The sequence below is a fragment of the Stenella coeruleoalba genome (assembly GCF_951394435.1).
Source record: "Stenella coeruleoalba genome assembly, chromosome: 12".
Lineage (NCBI taxonomy): Eukaryota > Metazoa > Chordata > Mammalia > Artiodactyla > Delphinidae > Stenella > Stenella coeruleoalba.
This window is the reverse complement of record NC_137158.1, coordinates 75,876,498-75,895,259: the sequence shown is the minus strand read 5'-3', so window position 1 is coordinate 75,895,259 and position 18,762 is coordinate 75,876,498. Positions and strand designations below refer to the sequence as shown.

The 18,762-nt window shown below is 43.1% G+C and overlaps 1 protein-coding gene across 6 annotated transcripts in view; it reads left to right on the top strand.

The window, feature by feature from the left end:
* The window catches only part of RMND1 (required for meiotic nuclear division 1 homolog), a 39,130-nt gene extending 30,060 nt beyond the window's left edge, over positions 1-9,070 (top strand). For 5 of the 6 annotated variants that reach the window (XM_079939914.1, XM_079939910.1, XM_079939913.1 and 2 more), the window contains 2 exons: positions 7,870-7,986; positions 8,853-9,070. In XM_079939914.1, coding sequence (XP_079796040.1) covers positions 7,870-7,986; positions 8,853-8,885 — 150 coding nt within the window. In that variant the 3' untranslated portion in view covers positions 8,886-9,070. Of the gene's footprint in view, positions 1-119; positions 708-7,869; positions 7,987-8,852 lie in introns of those variants that run through there. The other variant, XM_079939915.1, reaches the window with a different exon arrangement.
* Positions 9,071-18,762: the final 9,692 nt, after the last annotated feature.

The window sequence follows — 18,762 nt, the reverse complement described above, 5'->3', positions numbered from 1 at the left end:
CTTTGAAAGACACTCTTAAGAATATGAAAAGGCAAATCACAGGTTGGGAGGAAATATTCTCAATATATAACCTGACAAAGGACTTGTCCATAATAATCAAAGAACTCTTTCTACTCAAGGGGCTTCCCTGGTGGCACAGTGGTTAAGAATCTGCCTGCCAATGCAGAGGACATGGGTTCGAGCCCTGGTCCAGGAAGATCCCACACGCCGCAGAGCAGCTAAGCCTGTGCGCCACAACTACTGAGCCTGCTCTCTAGGCCCACGTGCCACAACTACTGAAGCCCGCATGCCTAGAGCCCGTGCTGCACAAAAAGAGAAGCCACCGCAATGAGAAGCCCGCGCACGACAACGAAGAGTAGCCCCCGCTCGCCGCAACTAGAGAAAGCCCGTGTGCAGCAACGAAGACCCAATGCAGCCAAAAATAAAATAAATAATAAAATAAATATTTTTCTTAAAAAAAGATCTATGCATTAAAAAAAAGGAAGAATTCTTTCTACTCAAAAAGACAAGCCAGTTTTTTAAATGGGCAAAAGATTTAAACTGACGTCTCACAAAATATGTGAACGGCCAAATGAACATGAGAAGATGTTCAACGTTATTGTTGACCAGGGAAGTGCAAATTAAACCTGCAATGCGCTATTACGACACACTCACTAGAATGACTAAAATTAAAAGGACTGACGATACCAAGTGTTGGGAAGGATATAGAGCAGATGGAAGTGTCATACATTACTTGTGGGAATATACATCGTTATAGCCACTTTGCAAAAACAGCCCGGCAGTTCCTCAGAAATTTAATTGTTGTGTTACTATACGATCCAACAATTCCACTCCTGAGTATTTACTCATGAGAAATGAAAACATATGTCCTCACACTGATTTGTACCTGAATGTTCTTAGCACCTTTAGTCATGATAGCCAAAAACTGGAAACAATCAAATGCCCATCTGTAGGTGAATGGATAAAGAAATTGTGGGATAGCCATACAGTGGAGTACCACTCAGCAGTAAAAGCAATGAACTACCATCCATGCAACAACATGAATGAATATCAGGATCGTTATGCTGAGTGAAAACCATCTAGACACAAAAGAATCCATGCTGTTATAGGAAATTCTAGAAAGGCTAATCTAATCTATAGTTACAGAAAATAGATCAGTGGTTCCCTAGGGCTTGGAGGTGGAGTGGTGGGTAGGGCAGTAGATTCCAAAGGGGCACAAGGGATCGTGGGGTGATGGAAACGCTGTGGTGTTACTTACATAGTGTCAATCTGTGAAAAGTCTTCAAATTGTATACTTAGAATGGAAACAAGTGCAGATTATTGTATGTAAATTATGCCTCAAGGAAAACTTGAAAATAAACCTTTTGTGAGAATTCTCTAATGACATTAAACAAAAGCATCAACCTTGATGAGCAGCCGTATTTACTAGGGACGAATTTGGAAGTGCTCAAGAGTTATGGCTTTTGGATGTCTCCCCTTTCTCTCTTGGAATGAAGACGTTCGGTGGAACCACGATCGTTGGGGTGAAGTACAAAGATTATTGCCACCAGGGAGATGCATCAGATCTCTTCCGATGACCAGCCTGTTGTGCTGAGTTAAGTCAGTAATGGTGGCTGAGCAACCAAGGTAAACCGGCTGCCCGGGAAGTGTGCGCTCAAGCATCCTCCCCCTCTGTCCCCACCCCCATCCTGTGTCCTTCCTCAAATCACGGCACCTTTGATGCCCACGGTGTCCTTCACATGTCCCTCGTGGACAAGAGTACAGGAAAAGAGAACAGAATCGCTGAAGTCACCAATGATGAAGGTGGTTTGAGCAGGAAACATCCTGAGTGTGTGGTCCAGAGGAGAAGTGTAAAGATAGGAACTTACTCAACATGAACACTGCATTCAGCGTGAAAGCCACAGCTGAACATGAGGAATGTTAAAACAGGATCGATCGTGAACATTGACACGATCAATGTAATCTAGTTACATTGATTGATTACATTAATTAATCAATCAAGTTGATTACATTAATCAAGTAATCAACTAGCTGGACCAGCATCACAGTGCCAAGTAGGAAGGGGAAACCTGGAGAAAGTGCCTCTGCGTCTTCACTTTGCTCAAGCAGAGGGAGGGGATGTGCCAGGAGGGCACTTGGGGTTCGCTGGGGACAGTGCTCCTCTGAGTGGAGAGGCTCCCTCAGTGCCCAGTGTGGGGAAATTGATCGCAGCCCAGGGAGCAGGTGGAGCAGGTCCCCTCAGTCCCCAAACTGGAAGAGCCCCGGAACAGGTCAGTTCCATGGTATTTTTCAAAAAACTCTTATGTGAGTTCTGTGTAACTATAATGCTGCTGACTTCCGAATCCTTAACTGAGTACCTGGAATAATGCGTACATTGCACTTAATCCGTGCTGTAAAACAAGTGGAAAATAACTCAGGTAGTGTCCTGAAGAATAGACATAAAGGTCTGTTTCAACTGGGCACCACTTGTCCGTGTGCTTCTGGAGTACGTGGCGCGCACTCCTGGGGGCGGCAGTTCACGCACCGCGTCGCGCTGATCTGATGGCACTACGGACTCAGTGCCTTGTGAGAAGCCTCTTCTCACCTTCTCGGTGTAGCCGCCTCAGAAGGCGGGGAGAGAGCACCCACTCCGGCGTCTCTGCCTCTCCTTGTAAGGATGTTAATTTAGACCTCATCTAAACCTAATCACCCCCAAAGGCCTCATCTCCAGATACCACCACATTGGGGGCTAGGACTATCAACATGAATTTTGGGGGAACACGAACATTCCGTCCATATTACCAAGCAGTCCCTGGAAATCCACTGTAAATTTTCTTTACGAGCTAAAATTTGTTTCTTTTAAATTGTTTTTTATAAATTACATATTTCTTCCACATCCTTATTGGAATCTGTGTAGGAACTGGGGCAAGGTGGCTAAAAGGAGAAGTAGCAGGTATTCAGAGGGGAAAAGGGGATTTATGTGAAATTGGAGCTGCACTCGTGAGATTCCCCCTCTCCTTCCTTAAAACACAGCAGCGAAAGAGATAGAAGCTGCTTTCCCTGTAAATATGTGATGAGTACACTCCCCTCTAGAACGCAGGCTTCGTGAAATCAGAGAACAGGATCGTCGTCTTCCTGGCTCCCTTCCCGCTTCTTGGCAAAGGCCTCACGTAGAATATGTGCGCCATAAATATTTGTAGGATTAATCAGTGGTTGAGTTCAAAGTGAAACTCACTGTATTCTCCCAGAAAATGCAGTTGAACCTTCTCTATTTCTGTCTCAGCTAATAGCACGACCACCTGGTCAGTCAAGCAGGAACTTGAAACTCACCATGGTTTCCTCTTTCTCCTTCATCTTCCACATGCAGTCAGAGCATCCTTTCGTTTTCTCCCAAGTGTCATGCATTCATTGCCAGATATTTATTGAAAGTCTCTACGATAGGCCCTGGGCTGGTGAGACAGGGAGGGATGCCAAACTGACCCGCCTCCTGCGCCCAGACAGCTGATGTGCATCTCCCACCCCCGTTCACCCTAATACCTTCTTCTTTGTCTCCCAGCCTCTAGGCTGGGCCCTGTAGCCAGAAGACAGAGACACATCTGTCTTACTCACCATTTCATCTCCTCTGCCCAGCACAGTATAGTAAACACTGAACAAATATTTTAAGAGTGGACAAAGGACTCCCTTACCTGCAGGAGAAAGTTGCAACATGATCGTGCTATGTATTCATTTCTACTGCGGCCGCAGCAGATTACCACAGACTGACTTAACACAGATGTATTATTTTACAGTTCTGTAGGTCCGAAGTCTGACCTGGGAGTCACTGAGCCAAAGTCAAGGCGTTGGCAGGGCCGCGTCCCGCTCCGGAGGCTCTGGGTGGGAGCCACTTCCTGGGCTGTTCCAGCTCCGAGGGGCCACCCACTGCCCTTGGCTCAGAGCCCCTCTTCCGTCTCGCATGGCTGAGCTCTTCTGCCTGCCATTCCCACTTCTAAGGACCCTTGTGATTGCCCTGGGCCCACCCAGATAATCTAGGATTGTCTCCTTATCTAAAGATCGTCTGACTTAACAAGCTTAATTCCTGCACAGTCTTAAGTATCCCTTGCTGTGTAATACTCGTGGGTCCCGAGGATTAGAATGTGAATATCTGGGGGACCATTACTCTGCCTACCCCCTATGGTCTATAGTACCTCTCACAATTCAGTACTTAACCTTTTTTTAACCTTACCTCCAAGCACTTTCAGGTTTTTCGCTGTCTAGCTGTACTTGCCTCCATGCTGTTTCCTCTACTAGAAATACTGTCCCCCTGGCGCCCCACCTTTTCTTCCTGGCACCTGCCTATTTAGAGCCTACTTCACATTTACCACCTCTGTGACCCTGTCCCCGTTTTCTTCTGCTCCACCATCTGTGCGCATGAAACACGTCTGATTCTGTAACCGAAGGACATAGGACGCATGTGTTAGTTGGGGCTCCCTTGCTTGCACACGACAGGAGGACAATTGGAATGACCTTACTTATCCCCGTGTACTGCCTCACGGGGCTGAGAAACAGGGAGCAGGTGTGAAACAGGGAATGTCTGTTGCACAGACCCAGGCGGGTCACCAGGACTGCTTCTTGCGTCAGCATCCTCTGTACCAATTTGGCCTCATCCTTTCCTTCTTGGTGGCATTCTCTCGGCGATGGGGGAAGGGGTGTGGGAAGGGGGAATATCCCAGCGACATTTTACTCTGCCTGGCAGCGTCAAAGGACTGGGCCACGTGTCCGTGCTTTGACCAGCCATGTGATGAGGCAACTGGGCCTCACAGTTGGCCAAGCCTGGGTCTTGTACTGGCCCCGTCTCCCCCTTGGGCTTTTCAGGGGAGGGGAGAGGGGCTGGTGTCAGGTGGGTAGTGATACTGAGATTGGCAGCATCACGTGGTTGGAAACAGGGAAGAGTAACTCTCCAAAGCAAGGGGGCAGGAGCGGAGGGTGCCGGGCAGGTAGCAGGTGGCTATGAGGCAGAATGAGGTAAGTTCTAAACGAGGGCAACAGCGAGGTGCTGTGGGAGTGCTGAGCGAGCAGGAGGTCAGGAAGGGTCACAGAGACCTCGCCTTCAGGCGTGAAGAGGGCGCCACCCACTGAAGAGTGCTTGGACTAAACCATCTGGGGTCATTTCATGTCACCGAGAAGGCAATAGCAAGACGCTCGAAGCTTCTGAGCAGCGGAGTGAAACGATCCACCCTGTTTAGGAGAACTCTGGTGGCCCATGCAAACGAAACCCAGAAACCCCCCAGCCCATCACCACCACCAAAACGACCAAACAGACCAGTCTGAAGAGGTGACAGATAGTTGACAAAAGCCTACTAGGTGTATTAAGAAATGCTAAGGAGAGGATAGACTCGACTCCATACAGCAGCTGAAGTGCCAGGGATCCAGGAGTGCAGGATAGAGATCAAAGGTTTCTATGCTGGGTGCCCGAGAAGATCGCGTGACCTGCTTTGAGCTAGGGACCCAAGAAGAGGGAGAGACTTGAACAGGATGTCAACTGTAGTTTGAGAAATGCTAAATTTAAGGTGCCGGCAGGAAAATAGTAAAAAGATGTTTTATAGGCAGTTAGAAATTCGGGCAGAGGAGAAATCGGGATTAAGCAGTTAATACTTGGGACTTATCAAAAAAGTTTAAACCAGTCTTTCTCAAAATGTGGAATACATACACTTGTACAAGAGATGAACTTAGGTAACACATGGACCCTGAAATAACATGTAAGCGTTGAAGCAAGTAACACTTCTGTTCAGAGTTGAGGAGAAATGCTTAGCTTGGCTTTAGTGGCTCTTGACCGGCCCTCTTAACGTATAATCTACCAAATTCCCAGGCACCAGGCTCAGCTTTGTGTATCCAACACCATTTCACATCATACTGGTTTTCCATTTTGGCAATGTAGTTTCCTTTTAAAATAAACATTTCTAAGGTGGTTTTTGTGGGGTTTTTTTTTTTTTTTTTTGGTTGTGCCAGATCTCACCTGCAGCTCACAGGCTCCTTAGTTGTGGCTCGCCAGCTCCTTGGTTATGGCATGCAAACTCTTCGTTGCTGCATGCATGTGGGAATCTAGTTCCCTGACCAGGGATCGAACCTGGGCCCCCTGCATTGGGAGCACAGAGTCTTAACCACTGTGCCACCAGGGAAGTCCCCATTTGTAAGTCTTTTTGACTTTAAATCCAATTAGCACATGTGTATCACAGAAGCAGTGACAGTGGGATGGAAATGACTGAAGTTCAGGAAGCGCCTACACAAACCAGATGGGCAGGATCGTGCAGAGAGAGTGCAGAGCTAGAGGACAGGAGGGACCAGATCAGGACTCTGGAAAGTGTCATCCACAGGCCAGGGGAGGTCCGAGAAGACTCAGAAAAAGAGTGATGGTCGGAGGCAGAACTTAGTCCCTAGGGGAGAAAAAGCCAAAGGAAGTGTGCATTTCAAGGTGTTGTCAAATGCTTAATTGAGGTTTCAGAATCTAACCAAGAAAGGGTGTTACTGTTTAGGAGACATCTGGAAGTTTCGGGGGAGCAGAGGTAATATCTACAGCCTCTAAGGGCTAAGGAATAAGTTGGTGGTGAGAAGTGGAGAAAGAAAATGTCTGTTCTTTAGTCAAACTTGAAAGAAAATGTAAAAGAGGGTTGGGTCAGCATTTCGAAGAGAGAAGCAAGCTTAAGGCTGAGCATGTTTCTAGACCAAGATCAAGCAGCCAACAGAAATAGGAAGACGAAGAAAGGGAGGAAAGAAAGAGGCACTGTTCTAAACATTTATACAAATTGGCGACTACAGGATTACATGAAGTCTGGAAGCGTGGGCAAATACATATTATCAGTGTGCTTCCACGTGTTCGCTCTCGTTAGTAATGCTCTGTGCAAAATGACAGTAAATATGGTGCACTAGCACATTTCAGTCAGTCCCCAAACATGCATCTGTGACTTGTCTCAGATTTCCACTGACCATACCTGCATTCTCAGCCTACGTACCCCAGAAGTTATCAAGGGGAATCCAAAAACTTGTAAAAAACGTTTCCAGACTGTGTAATTTCCAAAAGAAAGTGAGATACAGAGAGATTAAGGAAGTATAACTTGCCAGTGGTCACATTCAAGTCTTAACTTAAAAGATTCTGTTTTCTGTGAACCCCTCAGCCAGCTTGTGGGGCATCAGAATGCAGAATCTCTGCAGTTAAGCATTAAAAGCAGCGCCATCGGGCTTCCCTGGTGGCGCAGTGGTTGGGAGTCCGCCTGCCGATGCAGGGGACACGGGTTCGTGCCCCGGTCCGGGAAGATCCCACATGCCGCGGAGCGGCTGGGCCCGTGAGCCATGGCCGCTGAGCCTGCGCGTCCGGAGCCTGTGCTCCGCAACGGGAGAGGCCATGACAGTGAGAGGCCCGCGTACCGTGTAAAAAAAAAAAAAAAAAACAAAACAAAAAAAAACAGTGCCACCTAGTGGCGAGTGTGCAGCAGGTCAAGTTTTGTGTTTGCGGGGCTTGGAACAGTTTTAGTAGAAGGTAATCATTGTCATGTTAAGGCCATGCTAAAAGAGTATTTCAGGTTTGCTTTTATTAACTGCTGAAAATCCAAGGGCAGCAACGAAAAACTAGAAATCAAGAACTTTTAGATCTTCCATCAAAGTCTTATGAATATAAGAGCTTCAGTATGCAAAGTATTTCTTGCAGTCAGATCTGTGCGTTACAGAACGTCTCTAGGTGGATTCACAGAAAGGAGACAAGTGGCACTGGTAGGCTGCCTTTGGGGAGGGCTGGGGAGCAAGAATTGAAGGCGTGATTTTTCACTGCACACCTATTTCAAACTTATAATTTTGAAGCATGCGACTGTTATCGTAAGTGAATGTTTAAATATACAGGATACTGAGATTTTTCTAATGCAGGTCATGAATGAAAAGCTTCAGCACTGCATGGAGCTAACAGATCTGATGCGGAATCACCTGACTGAGAAGAGGACGCTGCGCCTGGAAGGGATGATTGTCATCCTTATCACCATAGAGGTAGGTAACTTTTATGAAAGTAACTTGACAGAAAACAATAGCAGGAAAGAGCATGACTTTGTTCTAAATGTTAAGTCTATTTGGAAGTGAGGCAGGTTTCAAGTGACTGTGGTAATATTCTGAAAATGCATTAAGTATGATTTTTGGAAAAGTTCCACCTTTTTATTTATTTTATTTGGCCATGCTGCGCAGCTTGCAGGATCCCAGTTCCCTGACCAGGGATTGAACCCAGGCCATGGCAGTGAAAGTGCCAAATCCTAACCGCTTGACCACCAGGGAATTCCCTCCATGTTTTTTTTTTAATTATTTGCTCTTTTTATTTATTTATTAAATTTATTTTTGGCTGCATTGGGTCTTAGTTGCGCACAGGCTTTCTCTAGTTGCGGCGAGTGGGGGCTACTCTTCATTGTGGTGCGCAGGCTTCTCGTTGCGGTGGCTTCTCTTGTTGCAGAGCACTGGCTCTAACCGTGAGGGCTTCAGTAGTTGTGGCGCGTGGGCTCAGTAGTTGTGGCGCACAGGCTCATTTGCTTTGCAGCATGTGGGATCTTCCTGGACCAGGGCTCAAACCCATGTCCCCTGCATCGGCAGGCGGATTCTTAACCACTGCGCTAACCTGGGAAGTCCCTCCCTCCACGTTTTTAAAGATGGCATTTAGGGCAAGTTCTAGCTGTAAATGTATAATGTTCAACCCAACACCAAGCACCTGTGCCTCAAATCTGCAGCTTGCCCTGTAATGCCCTGTAATAACAAAAAAGTTATTAACTTCGGGAGCATTTTTCATTAATCACGACCTTAGGAAAGTCATTTTAGTTTGTACCAGTGATTTGCCATGAAATTATTAATACTTCTCACTTTTTATTTGTAAGGTAATGTTTGAGCTGGGACGAGCATTTTTCTGATTGACGACCAAAGGAAAAGTGTCATTGCAAGATATATTGAAGCTCTACAATCAAAAATAAATGCTCACCTGTTGAGATTAATAGGTATTTAATTTTTTTAATCAAGAAATTGTCACAGTGATCTTTTTCAGTTTCTAAATGTATTGCTGCTTGAATAAAAACTATAAAGAATCTGGCATTTGGGTCTATAACACTGACAGTTTGAAAGGATAATGTTCATTTTATATTTTAAAGAACTTTGGATAATCTGGGCATCTGGGGAATTTGGGCATTGCTCCTAACCTTTCCCCAGGGAATCCCAAGCTTGGCCCTAAGAAAACCATACAGGAACTCCAAAGTGTTGAAATTTAGAAAATAAGTAGGCTTGAATGGCAAAAACGAACTTTGTACACCTGTTTATTTCTAGGTGGCGTAATTTGACTCTGACTGCTCACTGGCACTTTCCTTTTATTAATCAATACTTTCCATCCTTTCACTACCAAGTTGGGTCAAAATATTCTTCCCACAGAGGAATATTTTTTTAAGTTTCTCACATACTCAGGGAAAATTTAAAAATACCAAGTACAAAGAATTTAACATTTATGTGCTTACCATCTTGAATTGATAATTAACTTTTTAAAAACAAAGTCCTGGGACTTCCCTGGTGGCGCCCCAGTGGTTGAGAGTCCGCCTGCCGATGCAGGGGACGCGGGTTCGTGCCCCGGTCCGGGAAGATCCCACATGCCGCGGAGCGGCTGGGCCCGTGAGCCATGGCCGCTGAGCCTGCGCGTCCGGAGCCTGTGCTCCGCAAAGGGAGAGGCCACAACAGTGAGAGGCCTGCGTACCGCAAAAAAAAAAAAAAAAAAAAGTCCTTTTTATCTTCATTTGCCTTATTTTTACACATATCCCCTTGCCCTACTACCCTCTCCCCATCACAATGACTTTTTCATAAGTTATATACATATACAGAGTATTACTGTTCTAAATTGGGACACTGTCAGTCACTTTATAGCTTGTTTAACTGCTATATGGTATACTCCCAAGAGAATACACATTTATCTGTACCCTCACTGATGACATTCATGTATATATTTGCTGGAATAGTGTGAAGTTGCCCATCCTGATGTCTTTCAGTGCACCGCAAGAGTTCTTCTTGAGTACCGATTTCAGGTACCTATACCAAGGACTATGCAACATGTGGGCATAGATAATTTAAGAATTGCTTTCTAGGGCTTCCCTGGTGGCACAGTGGTTGGGAGTCCGCCTGCCGATGCAGGGGACACGGGTTCGTGCCCAGGTCCGGGAAGATCCCACATGCCGCGGAGCGGCTGGGCCCGTGAGCCATGGCCGCTGAGCCTGCGCGTCCAGAGCCTGTGCTCTGCAACGGGAGAGGCCACAACAGTGAGAAGCCCACGTACCACAAAAAAAAAAAAAAAAAAAAAAATTGCTTTCTAGGGACTTCGCTGGTGGTGCAGTGATTAAGAATCCGCTTGCTAATGCAGGGGACATGGGTTCGAGCCCTGGTCTGGGAAGATCCCACATGCCACGGAGCAACTAAGCTCCAGCGCCACAACTACTGAGCCTGTGTGCTGCAACTACTGAAGCCCATGCACCTAGAGCCTGTGCTCCGTGGCAAGAGAAGCCACCGCAATGAGAAGCCCGCGCACTGCAACGAAGAGTAGCCCCCGTTCGCCGCAACTAGAGAAGCCCACGCGCAGCAACAAAGACCCAACGCAGCCAAGAAATAAGTTTAAAAAAGAAAACTCATTTCTACCTTAAAAAAAAAGCTTTCTAGATCAAGTTCCACATCAGCACTTCCATAAAATCGCTGTGCCTGCACTGTCACCTGTAAGCAGCGTATCAAGCCTGTTCTCCTCTCCCATTTTCCCAATCTCACAATGTACAGAAGGCATCTCACCCATCTTCAATTTTAGTTTGGTCCACTGTATTTTAAAACCTTTAAATATACTTAACCTGCATTTTAAAATCTTTAGAAAGCCAAAGGACAATTTGAAATACTGGTCAACAGAGCCTTCTTTAATAAGAGGGGCCATTTCCAGTAAAATTTTACTCCAAGTATCAATGTGTACGATTTGCTGTTTGGGTCAACTGTGTAATTATAAAATTTTAGTACAACAAAAAGAACACGAACATTTAGTGCTTTATGGTCATGGCAAATTAAAATTTAACATTTCAACTTATACACAAATACGTAACGAAGAACAAAAAGACAGTGAGACCTTCAAGCATAAAAATTTATTAGGATAAAAAAAATTATTAGGATAACATTTTGTGGGGGAAATGTAACAAATACAGTTTTCAAGAAGAAAAAGGAAGGTAACACTTGAATCGTTTACTTATGTTTAAATGGATCACGGTGGACATCAACTTATTGTATTACATTCCACTAAGATATATTAAAGATATAAATTATTTTATTTATATATAATTTAAATATTTTAAAATATCAATACTTATGTCAGAAATTACACATTTTTCAAGTATTTAAATTTATGATAAAAGCTTCAACTCTATATATAGAGTTTTTAAAATTATTTTAGGTATAATACAAACATAAAAGTTTTTCAAGATCACAGCTTCTCTCAGAACAAAATGTCTGTGAGGATTAATGGAATTAACATATGTGAAGTTATGAGTTAACTGTTAGTACAGTCCATCTGCGTAAAAACCCATATATGATTCTGAGAGTAAATGAAGGCTGAATCAAATCCCCAGGATCCCCTTTGAATCCTTAGTTAAGAAATATGTCTGAGGGCTTCCCTGGTGGCGCAGCGATTAAGAATCCGCCTGCCAATGCAGGGGACACAGGTTCGATCCCTAGTCCAGAAAGATCCCACATGCCGCAGAGCAACTAAGCCCGCGAGCCACAACTACTGAGCCCGTGTGCCACAACTACTAAAGCCCGTACGCCTAGAGCCCGTGCTCCTCAACGAGAGAAGCCACTGCAATGAGAAGCCCGCACACCACAACAAACAGCCCCCACTCACAGTAACTAGAGAAAGCCCATGCGCAGCAACGAAGACCCAATGCAGCCAAAAATAAAAATAAAATATATATATATATATATATATATTGCTAACATAAAAATATGGACCTGGGACTTCCCTGATCGTCCTAGTGGTTCAGACTCCTCGCCTTCCACTGCAGGGGGGCACGGGTCTGATCCCTGGCTGGGGAACTACGATTCCTTGCAGCAGTGCAGCCAAAACAAAGAGAAAGAAAAAAATGAAAATGGACCAGAGTACTTCTTAAACTCACTCAAATGAAGACTTACAGAGGACAACAAACTAGTATCAAATACCTCTCTGATGGTTCACTAATGAAATCTGATGAACTGGAATCCTCCAATTTCCTTCAAGTGGCCCTTTTAGATCCTGGGTTTCCCGGCACTGGGGGCTTTTCTGGAGCAGCCAGGCTTTCAGGGTTAAGCTGGGGAAGGTCTAGGCAAAGCAGCCAGCTGTTATCTTCAGACCACATTTTTAGAAATTAATGATGTTTAAACAACCACCTTTTTCAAATCAGGACTGTGCTGGCAACTCTACAGATCTTTAATAAAACTAAAAACAGGATCCTCTCCTACCAATGATCAACTATCTTCACAAAGAAAAACAAGTTGGTACGTACACAGCTGTCATCAATTGGGGGAAGTAGTTTTCCCCTATATATTTCATCATTAATTTCACTTTCAAACATTAAAAACTCCAGTGACACACAATTCTATAAGCAAAATTTCAGACTTTTTTTGTTTAATATTTCACAACTAACATCTTTAAAAATCCGTTGTGCTATTAATACATGTTACAACTTTTTATGACTCTTTCACTCAACTTAGCTGACTGAAAGCAGCCAGTCTCAAAAGACTACATATTATGATTCCATTTATATACCATATGCTGGAAACGACAAAAAGCGATGGAGGAGGAATCACTGGCTGCCAGGGAGAGGAGTGGGAGGAGGATAGCATGCCAAAGGACAGCATGAGGGAGTTTTCTGAAGTGACAGAGCTGTCCTGTATCCTGACTGGGGTTACATAAATGTGCACCTATATTCAAGTTCACAGAACTGTACACCAAAAGGAAAAAAAGTTAATTTTACTTTAAGATAACTCTAAAGATTTCTTTAAATCAGTGACTATTTAAAAAATATATTAATGATCCTGTCATTTACTGAGGCACTGTGCTAAGCCCCTTAACATACACTTTTTTAATACACAGCCCTGTGAGATAAATATTATCCCTATTTGAACAAAACAAAAACTAAGGCTCAGAGGTTAAATAACATGCCCAAAGCCAAACAGCTTAAGGGACAGAGTATGATTCCAACCCAGATCTGACTCCAAAGCCTATATTCTTAACCACGGTAAATATATACTCTCTGCCCTCTACTCATAAACACCAACCACGCTTGTCTCTCCTAATGTCAGGAAGCCGTTAAGTTTTCTCACTCTATTCCTAACTTAACACTCTACAGATAATGTGAAAATGTGCAGACTGACTCTGGAGCAGCACTGTCCAACAGAACTTTCTGTGACAAGAGAAATGTTCAATATCTGTGTCGTCTAATATGGTAGCCTTTGGCCCCATGTGGATACTGAAGCACGTGTGGCTAGTGTGACATTAGCTTACATAGCCACATGTGGCTAGGAGCTACTGAACTGGACCAGCACAGTTCTAGAGAAATAATACACCAAGAGCACGCATGCCACAGAAAGAAGCAACTTATCAAACTATGATGGCCACTTGCCAACAGTAAAACAATTCAAGGTAGATGTATAATGGAGTAAAGCTGAGAAATGCACAACCCCAAACATGTCACAAAACCACATCTTATCTTATCCACTCACCCTTCAAGATTCAGTTCTAACACCAACTTCATTGTACCAGCACACCATTTTGCACGTGTAGTATAGAACAAACTGTGTATTAAGTATATGATTGTGTTCTCCCCCACTGGACTGTGGGCATCTCAAGAACAGAGAGAGTGATTAACACATACACCAGCTGCACCTACCACATATATCCAGAGGCTTTCTTCAAAAATAAACATTTCTTCATTCAGTTGTGGTGGGAGAATTATCATCTTCGGTCCTTCAACTACAAATTCAATTCAGTCCTTCAAGTACTTGAGTACCAGCAGTATATATGAAAGTAAGTCCCTGTAGGGATCTTACAGGGGGATAGGAGATACAACATATATAAATAAATACCAAGAAAAGTAATTACATAAGTAAGTACAATCAGTGCTTTAGGGCAGAATAGAACTGTCAGGTGTCCTGGTGGTAAGATAAACTAGAAAACAGTCTAAGAAAAAAGCAGCCATTATCCAATTCTGTAACAGCAGAAGTGTAAGACGATTTACTGTATCCCCACCTATTACTCAGAAAAGCCTAATGGGAAAAAAAAAAAACAACCCACAATCAAGGTGAGCCTTGGTAACTCATCCTGGCCTCACTCACGCTACCCATGCCAGGGACTCACCCCACTCCTTGGAGCGGTCAGCCAAAACTAGGCTTAGAACAAAGCCTTCTAGATCTGAAGTTTCCATGAAAACTTCACAGCAGAAAAACATGGTGTAGTTTTCTTTACACGCACACCCTGATTACCTTTTAGTTGTAACATCTTCTTTTAGGTCCTGGAAATGTGCTAATTGGAAGAGTTACAGTACAATTACAGTTACAGTACAATCTCAGGGTCAGTAATATAGGCAGCACATGGAGCTAACCATAAAGTAGTTAAAATTCATTTAGTAAGTACATTTTCCATTTCCTCTAAAAATCAGTTGGGACGGGGGTGCTGGTATGAGGAGCCTGCAAATTCATAAAGACGTCAAGCATTATCCAGAGACCAAATAAACTGACACTATAACTATGATCATGTAAAAATATAAGCTGCAAGACTAGAGAACAAAAGTCCCACACTATAACTTCTTCAGAAAAGATTTTTTTTAAAAAATCAGCCAATTTTCTCATCTCTATCAGCACACAGATTATTATTTTCTCATGACAAAAAGTCAGAGAAAATCTGTTTCGTTTTCCTAGACTGAATGGGCTTGGCTAGTTAATTACCTAACTTCTTTGAGCCTGTCTTCTCAAATTTTAGAGGAAGGAGTGTGACTAAACGCCCTCAGAGAAAAAACTGACTTAATTAACTAAGATAATTACTTACAGATTGACTTCAGCAAGAATTCTGGTTCAATCCTAATTCATCCATAAACAGGAAAAATATAGAACTGTGGTAGTTATTAAAATGTCATAAATTCTTTGAGACTCTTCCCTTCAAGACATGGAGCTTAATTCCTCTCCCCTTGGCTGCAGGCTGGACTGAGTAACTTGCTTTTAACTAACAGCGTGTGGCGGATGGTGATGTCTCCTCGCTCTTGCTTGGATCCCTTGCTCTGGGGGAAGCCAACCACCACCATGTTGTGAGGACACTCAAGCAGCCCCAGAGAGAAGAACCGAGAACTACTAACCCGCTGGAGTGTAAGCCGCCCTGGAAGCAGATCCTAACTCAGTCAACTTCTTGACATAAAAAACACCTCATGAAAGACCCTGACCCAGAACTACCTAACTAAGCTACTTCCAGATTCCTGACCCACAGAAATTCAGAGATAAACTAATGTTCACTGTTTTAAACCACTTAAGTGTTGGGATAATTTGTAACAGCAACTAATACTAAAAACTGAAATACCAGTTTTTTCAAACTGTGGACCCTGATCCATTTGTGATTTATGAAATCAATTTAAGGTACCACAATCAGCTAATTTTTTTTTAAAAAATGAAACAAAAGATAGCAGAGTATATACCCATAGTAACAAGTACTATTTCCTGAAAATTTTGTTTCAACTTTACATATGTGTGTGTACCAGGTAGCATTTAATAAAATATATTTTTTTAGAATCTCAACAGGAAAAGTTTTAAACCCACATGCCTACGCTAATAGGTTTAAAACAAACAAAAAAGAATTGCTAAAGTACAGGGAATCCTTGAAGGAATACAGTCTCAGTAACAATCAACTATAAAATAAGCATCTTCTACAGACTTTTTAACAAAAGCAACAAAATCTAAGACACACAAAATACATCTTTTCTGACTTACACGTTAAGCTTGCAAACACAGGTGTGGCATCTACCCTAGACTTAGAAATCTAGCATGTAAAAAAGCATGTCGTTCTCCCAATTTAAGAAATTACCCATAAGACATTCTTCAAAAAATTATGTAGTGAAGAAGCTCTGGGATGTACCCACATGTATTACTTTCTCTTACTATTACTTTCATCATCAGTGTTAAAGGAAATTCCATCTTCAACCTGAGCGCACACAAATTTTTGCCCACTCCCCCCCCCCCAAAATAACCCAAAGTACAGTACTGTTAAACTGCTTTCTGCCCACTGTCCAAGTCTCCCTGGAACTATCCCTCTTCAGAACACAAGCAAGTGCATATATCTCTGGTTGTACCTCAGCATAACACATATCAAAACTTTCAGCAACACAAGACTCTGCAGAATATTTATGCATAACGTAACTTCTGATGAGTCCACTTGATTATTTGCTTGCACTGAGATTTTCTTTGAGGTAAAATGTGTGAAACTATTTTTGAACTCCCAATTTGCCGAATTTATTTTCAAAATGAAAAATAGATCAGTACACAAACACTAAACAGATGACTTAACTTCTTTTTCTTATTACTTAACTCAGGGCATTTGTGGCTCTCCCATAACCAGACTAATTGACAGCTTCCCTTGGCCCAATCCGGACAGACTACTAGCCATTCTCTGCAAGAACTAAGTTTTCTCCCCAACCTTTGCATATGTATCCATCAAAATGTTTCTACTTCAACCAGTTGTAGATAGCAGATATAGTCTGTATAGCACTCCCTATAATGCTTTTACTTGATGGTGGTGACTAAAAATCAAAATAATTGGCATACTTGGCAAAATCCAAGTATCCATCATTATGCATTCCAAGAATTAGCAGCAAAGCCACCCCAGTTCTAAATTCCAGAGCAGCAGCTCTAAAAGAAAAGACTAGGATGCTCCTGACAGCACTTTCTCTAGGAAAGAGATTCAGTTTCAGGAATAACCCCAGGGTTTATTTCTATACAATAATATAGAGTACGGTACTGAGAAAATATTTGTTGATCTTAAGAATAAGCATAGTTACTCTGACTCAAGGCCAAATACTTGGGACACATAGCCAAGTTTCTGCCCTATGGCTTCATCTAAAACTTCAGCATTAGTTTTGCTCAGTTTTTCCTTTGGTTTCTCTTAAATCAGTTCACTCTCCATGTAAGCACTCATCAGACCATAAACTTGAAAGTTCAAAGTCTAAAAGAATTAAGAACCCAAAGATCTCTAACGATGTCTACCAATCAAAATCACTTTAGTTTCCTAATGAGATGAAACAGATCTCAACTGTAAAGCAAATCCAAGGAAACTGGCATGCCAGTCTAATGGCCAACTTTGATGTTTTAGTGATAGTGCACCAGAAATGCTTATAGCAGGGTCAGAATTTGGTTTTGCAAGGCAGACATTTAGCCATTCACAAGTCATTTATCTAGCTGATCAAAGAACAAGAAAGTTCAAGGCAGGTATGTACTAAATCTATTACTCACTTCTGGACCACTAAAGTTACACAGCTGCTTATTTTGTCTTCAAAGAAGAAGGAATTAGTCATCAGTAGCCCCAGGTACGACTGGATTACCGAATCACACGCAGATTTTTAGCAGGGACACTGCTGTATGTTAAATTAACTGTCTTAAGATAATAAACTTGCCTTAAGTATTTTGTGAACTATGTGCCAGGGCACTGTGCTTAGGTCTGGCTGTGTCAACCAAAATGGGTTCCACATCAAATCAAGGAGCTTATATCCAGGATAGCATGCTTTAAAACCAGAGTAGCCTAGGAACTGCTGCCTCCATTTTCTTACAAATCAAGCCGTATTCTTTTTTAAGTCTTCAAAATCCTAGATATGTAAAACAAATCGTTAAATGCACCCCTCAAAGGACTAAATCATACTTCTAAAGATATAAATAAAATTCTAGCAAAATGGCAACGACGCAAAAGTAAACTTTAACATGTTAAGAATGACCATCAATGAATATTAAACCCCATGCTTGCCCTGTTACCATGTTTCAGGACCTCACCGTTAAAAGATTTCAGGACCTCTAAATTTAACAGAATGGCCAACTCTGGAAGCCACTCTAACAATATCTCAGAGACCAAAGCTTAAAAGGAGAGTAAATTGTTCGTAAGTAACAAACACGCTTTGCAGACTTCGACTTTTCTGGACCAAAGCTTCATAAGCTAAAACCCAATTACTGAAATAAGCACCAAATTCAATCCTAACAGAAACGTCTTACATCACACTCATCTGGTCTGTAAGGAAGCACTTCTACCTCTACACACAGCACCAACAAGCATGTCTACTCCAGTATGCCTTCTCAATTACCACTGGCGGTAAAAAAAAGTATTAGTAATTTCACAACTATCTCCCTGGTTCTCAAGTCCAATCCATTTCAAGTCTTTCAAGGTTAAAATTTATGCTAATACGGGAAGCAGAGGGACAAAGCTATAGGCCAGAGATGTCAAGCACAAGCTTGCAGAAGGATCCAAGCAGTAATTCTCCATCCCTTCCCCGAGCATCTCCAGGATTGTCCTACCTAACACTTCATGTAAACATGGGGCTTGTGACTCAAGCCTCCAGCCCCAATAGGTGGAGAGAAGTTTCCTCGCCTCGGCTGCACATGGTCTGCAGAAGTTTGGCTGGAGTAGAGCGCGGAGCCTGGGTGGGAGCGGCAGCGTACTTAGTGCTGCAGGCGGCGGCGGCTGCGGCGGCGGCAGAGCAGCAGGAGGCGGAGGCGGGCGGGGGGAGGGGAGGCGGC